The sequence below is a fragment of the Labrus mixtus genome, unplaced genomic scaffold (genome assembly GCF_963584025.1).
Source record: "Labrus mixtus unplaced genomic scaffold, fLabMix1.1 SCAFFOLD_110, whole genome shotgun sequence".
In the NCBI taxonomy this organism is placed as follows: Eukaryota; Metazoa; Chordata; class Actinopteri; order Labriformes; family Labridae; genus Labrus; species Labrus mixtus.
In genome coordinates, this window is record NW_026870141.1 from 1 (window position 1) to 7,500 (window position 7,500).

The window sequence follows — 7,500 nt, forward strand, 5'->3', positions numbered from 1 at the left end:
ACATCACACAACACACACATCACACAACACACACATCACACATCACACAACACACACATCACACAACACACAACACACACAACACACAACACACACATCACACATCACACAAACACACACATCACACAACACACAACACACACATCACACAACACACACATCACACAACACACATCACACAACACACACATCACACAACACACAACACACACATCACACAACACACACATCACACAACACACACATCACACAACACACACATCACACAACACACAACACACACATCACACAACACACATCACACAACACACACATCACACAACACACACACACATCACACAACACACACATCACACAACACACATCACACAACACACACATCACACAACACACACATCACACAACACACACACACATCACGCAACACACACATCACACAACACACACATCACACAACACACATCACACATCACACAACACACAACACACACACACATCACACAACACACACACACATCACACAACACACACATCACACAACACACACATCTCACACAACACACACACACATCACACAACACACACATCACACAACACACACATCACACATCACACATCACACATCACACAACACACATCACACATCACACAACACACACATCACACAACACACACATCACACAACACACATCACACAACACACACATCACACAACACACAGCACACATCACACAACACACACATCACACAACACACACATCACACAACACACATCACACATCACACAACACACATCACACATCACACAACACACATCACACATCACACAACACACACATCACACAACACACACACACATCACACATCACACAACACACATCACACAACACACACATCACACAACACACAACACACAACACACACATCACACAACACACACATCACACAACACACATCACACATCACACAACACACACATCACACAACACACACATCACACAACACACACACACATCACACAACACACACATCACACAACACACACATCACACAACACACACACACATCACGCAACACACACATCACACAACACACATCACACAACACACATCACACAACACACACATCACACAACACACATCACACAACACACATCACACAACACACACATCACACAACACACACATCACACAACACACAACACACACATCACACAACACACACATCACACAACACACATCACACAACACACACACACATCACACAACACACACATCACACAACACACACATCACACAACACACATCACACAACACACACATCACACACACACACACAACACACACACACATCACACAACACACACATCACAAACACACACACATCACACAACACACACATCACACAACACACACATCACACAACACACATCACACAACACACACATCACACAACACACACACACACAACACACACATCACACAACACACACACACATCACGCAACACACACATCACACAACACACACACAACACACACACACATCACACAACACACACACACACAACACACACACACACATCACACAACACACATCACACACACACATCACACAACACACACATCACACAACACACACATCACACAACACACACACACATCACACAACACACACATCACACAACACACACAACACACACACACATCACACAACACACACACAACACACACACACATCACACAACACACATACACACAACACACACACACACAACACACATCACACAACGACACACATCTTACAACACACATCACACAACACACATACACACAACACACACACACACACACAACACACATCACACAACACACACATCACACATCACACATCACACACATCACACATCACACAACACACACACACAACACACATCACACATCACACAACACACACATCACACAACACACACATCACACAACACACACATCACACAACACACAACACACATCACACAACACACATCACACAACACACACATCACACAACACACACATCACTCAACACACACACACATCACACAACACACATCACACAACACACACACACACACACAACACACATCACACAACACACATCACACAACACACAACACACACATCACACAACACACAACACACACAACACACATCACACAACACACACATCACACAACACACACATCACACAACACACAACACACACATCACACAACACACACATCACACAACACACATCACACAACACACACATCACACAACACACACATCACACAACACACACACACATCACACAACACACATCACACAACACACACACACATCACACAACACACACATCACACAACACACACATCACACAACACACATCACACAACACACACATCACACATCACACATCACACAACACACAACACACATCACACAACACACACATCACACATCACACATCACACAACACACAACACACATCACACAACACACACATCACACATCACACATCACACATCACACACATCACACATCACACATCACACACATCACACACACACATCACACACATCACACAACACACACATCACACATCACACACATCACACACATCACACATCACACATCACACAACACACATCACACATCACACAACACACACATCACACAACACACACATCACACAACACACATCACACAACACACACACACATCACACACACATCACACAACACACACATCACACAACACACATCACACAACACACACATCACACACATCACACATCACACATCACACAACACACATCACACATCACACAACACACACATCACACAACACACACATCACACAACACACATCACACAACACACACACACATCACACACACATCACACACACACACATCACACAACACACATCACACATCACACACATCACACACATCACACATCACACATCACACAACACACATCACACATCACACAACACACACATCACACAACACACACATCACACAACACACATCACACAACACACACACACATCACACACACATCACACAACACACACATCACACAACACACATCACACAACACACACATCACACAACACACACATCACACAACACACAACACACACATCACACAACACACACATCACACAACACACATCACACAACACACACATCACACAACACACACATCACACAACACACACACACATCACACAACACACACATCACACATCACACAACACACACATCACACAACACACATCACACAACACACATCACACAACACACACATCACACACACATCACACAACACACACATCACACAGACACACACAACACACACATCACACACAACACACACATCACACACACAACACAACACACACATCACACACACACAACACAACACACACATCACACACACACACAACACACACATCACACACAACACACACATCACACACAGACACACACACAGACACACACACAGACACACACACACACAGACACAGACACACACACACACAGGCACACACACAGACACACACACACACAGGCACACACACAGACACACAACACACACAACACACACATCACACACAACACACACATCACACACAGACACACACACAGACACACACACAGACACACACACACACAGACACAGACACAGACACAGACACACACACACACAGGCACACACACAGACACACACATCACACACAACACACACATCAAACAACACACACACACACACATTAACACATACCTGTTGTTAATAAAGTTTTCTGTCCTCAGGGTCACCTGTACCTGTTGTTTACCTGTTGTTAATAAAGTTTTCTGTCCTCAGGGTCACCTGTACCTGTTGTTTACCTGTTGTTAATAAAGTTTTCTGTCCTCAGGGTACCTGTTGTTTACCTGTTGTTAATAAAGTTTTCTGTCCTCAGGGTCACCTGTACCTGTTGTTTACCTGTTGTTAATAAAGTTTTCTGTCCTCAGGGTACCTGTTGTTTACCTGTTGTTAATAAAGTTTTCTGTCCTCAGGGTACCTGTTGTTTACCTGTTGTTAATAAAGTTTTCTGTCCTCAGGGTCACCTGTACCTGTTGGTGACAGATCAGGGTTTCCTCCAGGAGGAGGGTTTGGTTTGGGAGTCTCTTCATAACGTGGAAGGAGACGGAAACTTTTGTGACTCAGACTTCAGGTTGTGTCATCCTCCTCAGAGAGCTCCGCCCACCGCCGCCCTGCCGCCCACCGCCCAGGAGCAGCAGCGACAGATCGACCAGGTGAGTCTGTGCAGGTGTTGCTGACGGAGCAGAACGGTCTGTAACGGCTCAGTGGTTGATGATGTACTTCCTGTCAGGACTACCTGGTGGCTGTGTCTCTGCAGCAGCAGCAGGGTGGGGCCCCGGGGCCCCTCAGTGACCTGGAGTTGGCCCGGCAGCTCCAACAGGAAGAGTACCAGCAACAGCAGCAACTGGAGCAACTCCAGCAACAACAACAACAACAACAACAACAACAACAACAACAACAACAACAACAACAGCCACAGGGAGCAGTGCCGGCTTCACAGCAGGTAACACAGCCAAGCTTTGTCTGACCAATCAGATAGCATTCCTCATCACCCTTGAAGTAGTAAAGACAAACTGGTCCATGATTCAGACCAGAGCAAACAATCGAAGAGTAATGAGCGCTGTGTCTTTGTGTTTCCAGGTGAGAGGCTCCGGGTCCCAACAGGGCGGAGCCAGAAGACGAGAAAAGGACTCAGACTGTGTCCTCTTATAGACTCTTCATCACACACACACACACACACACACACAGACACACACACACACACACACACACACACACACACACACACACACACACACACACACACACACACACACAGACAGACACACACGCGCGCACACACACACACAGAGACACACACACACAGACACACACACACAGACAAACACACACAGACACACACACACACAGAGACACACACACACAGAGACACACACACACAGACACACACACACACACAGACACACACAGACACAGACACACACACAGACACACACAGACACACACACACACACAGACACACACAGACACAGACACACACACAGACACACACACACACACACACACACACACACACACACACACACACACACACACAGACACACACAGACACACACACACAGCCTGTCAGCTCGATGCCAAACCCCAGTGCTTTGTGGTTCCAGGTGTTTTAGAAGGTTTGGAGACTCCTGATTGGACGTTCTGTCTGTAAACACGTTTGATTTGTTCACTGTTTATAAAGATGGACGACGCCTCTCCTCCTCCACCTGTTGTACATAAGTGAAGCCAAAATACGGCCCAGCACAAGCGCTGACATTTTAACCAGAGTTGAGTAGTAGATTGTTGCTGTAATTAAGCCCCGCCCCTTCCTCTAACACACATGTACCTTCCTGCTAAAAGGTCAAAGGTCACTCAGGTGGGTTCAGTCGGTTTGTAGCAGAAAGTTCATGATCCTGTTTGTCACCGTTCCTCCTCTGATCATCAGTCAGCAACACAGGAGCCTCATTGGTCAACACAGCTGTCAATCATGACGTTATCATCAGATCATTTATCTGACCTGTTTTTAGATTTGATATTCTCATTTGTTAACATGGAGGAGGCGGAGCTCTGAAAGTTTTGGCTTCACTTTTGGGGAGCTGTCCTGTCGTCCATGTCTTTAAACAGTCTGTTTGATTACTGGTGAATAAACCGATGAACTCTCCACGGCTCTGGAGAGAGATTGACTTCCTGTCTTCACTTCCTGTCTGTGTCATGACCTCTGACATCAAAGGGTTAAAGGTTAATCTGAGAGGTGGAAATAAAGAACGCATTAACTGAATGAATCCTGATGACCTCGTTAACCCTTTCATTCACGTCGTGGCGGCGTCTCGATTACCCATAATGCCTCTCTCTGAGATAGTTCTGCTTTGTATTTAATCTGTGAAGCGTCAGTAAAAAGTTTGAACTCTCTTCGGTGTCGTCTCCGTTATTTCCACGTGACCACGTGACGACCTCCGTCAGGGAAACAAATAAACAACGAAGTAATTTTTAGAGAAATCATCGAGATCTAACGAACGAAGAATTCTGATTTGTTTGTTTTGAAACGCCACCAAGTGGTTTGTGTTGGGAAGTGGCGTACGCCAGTGTGAACGTGTTCGGTTTCCATGGTAACAAGGAAAGAGGAGTCGAGCTGCTTGAATGGATTTAGTGTTTAATGTTTAGTAACAACAGAAAACTTTTCAGAATAAAAGAAGGCATCGAGCCGGGATGACTTCAACCCGACCACTTCCTGTCCACATACACACTTCCTGTCTGGACGCCTGAGGGGACAGGAAGTGGTTTCAGAATGAAAAGTCGTCCCTAAAGCGATAAAACATTTGGGAATAAAAGCACTTCTCAGGTTGTCGACCTCTTCGAGAGTTTGTACGTCACAAGGCATCGTACATTTACAAAGAGGAGCAGAACATCGGTTAGCAGGCTAACAGTTAGCAGGCGGTAACATGATGCATGAACAGATCTCTGCTTCTCCTTTAAAAACACCCAGAACCTCCAGATGTGAACCCAGAACCTCCAGATGTGAACCCAGAACCTCCAGATGTGAACCGGCTTTGTTCCAGTGATGGTTAAAGAGTGAACAAGGTTTTTACTCTGCGCTGATTTAAATCAAACTGGACGTGATCCGTGACTGACGGGTCTAAGACACGACGTCTCAAAGGTGCCATTACAAAATAAAACATTCAGGAAACGGATTACAAAATAAAACATTCAGGAAACAGATTACAAAATAAAACATCCTTATAAGGAAAATAATGTTCAGTCACTGTCTTTAATCCTCGGAGCCGCCTCGTCTGATTGGTCAGAGTTATTGACAGGAATGCATCTCCAGACCAATCAGAGGAGAGCATTCGTTAAATATGAAAACATGTTAGACATTATTACAGAGATGTAGAGATACAAAGGAACATGGAGGTTTCACCATCAAACTCGGCGGCCATTTTGGCTCCAAGTGCAGATAACGGTTAATAGATGGCGTGTTTGCACGGGGAAACTTTGTCCGCGCTCATGTTTTTATTCAACACTGTAGACTTTAGTTAGCATTAGCATCCTTAGCATTAGCCGTACTGAGATTGTTAAATCTTTACATGTTTGTGAACTTTAAAGACTTCCTGTTTCCTGTGAGGAACTTTCAGGTTGTGGCGCCCCCTGGGGTCATTTGGGGAAGTCATTTCCATCTGGAGATTTATTTTAAAGGCAGCGAGTTTTAGTTTCCAAATTTAAAACCAGGAAATGTCTCTGTCGGGCTTCCATAGTTCTCCAGTTGAATGAATGAAACCATCAATAAGTTTCATTAATAACATCAAAAGATCGTTTTTATCCTTCATCAAACACTCTTAACGTTCAGACACAA

At 44.9% G+C, this 7,500-nt stretch overlaps 2 protein-coding genes across 2 annotated transcripts in view; one reads left to right on the forward strand and one right to left on the reverse strand.

Annotated features, from left to right (window-relative positions):
* Window positions 1-3,879: 3,879 nt before the first annotated feature.
* LOC132963856 (ubiquitin carboxyl-terminal hydrolase MINDY-1-like) lies at window positions 3,880-6,062 on the forward strand (the record flags this gene model as incomplete). The annotated part of the gene is made up of 3 exons (XM_061033575.1): window positions 3,880-4,327; window positions 4,405-4,617; window positions 4,755-6,062. Coding segments are annotated over 3 exons (733 nt in total), but the record flags the coding sequence as incomplete, so codon positions are not given.
* Window positions 6,063-6,286: 224 nt separating this feature from the next.
* The window catches only part of LOC132963849 (phosphatidylinositol 4-kinase beta-like), an 18,171-nt gene continuing 16,957 nt past the window's right edge, over window positions 6,287-7,500 (reverse strand). Inside the window, exons 14-15 of the mRNA XM_061033566.1 lie at window positions 6,696-7,500; window positions 6,287-6,660 (exon numbers count right to left, since the gene is read on the reverse strand). The exon at window positions 6,696-7,500 is cut by the window's right edge and continues 390 nt beyond it. The gene's annotated coding sequence lies outside the window, so the exon portion shown is untranslated. The remainder of the gene's footprint in view (window positions 6,661-6,695) is intronic.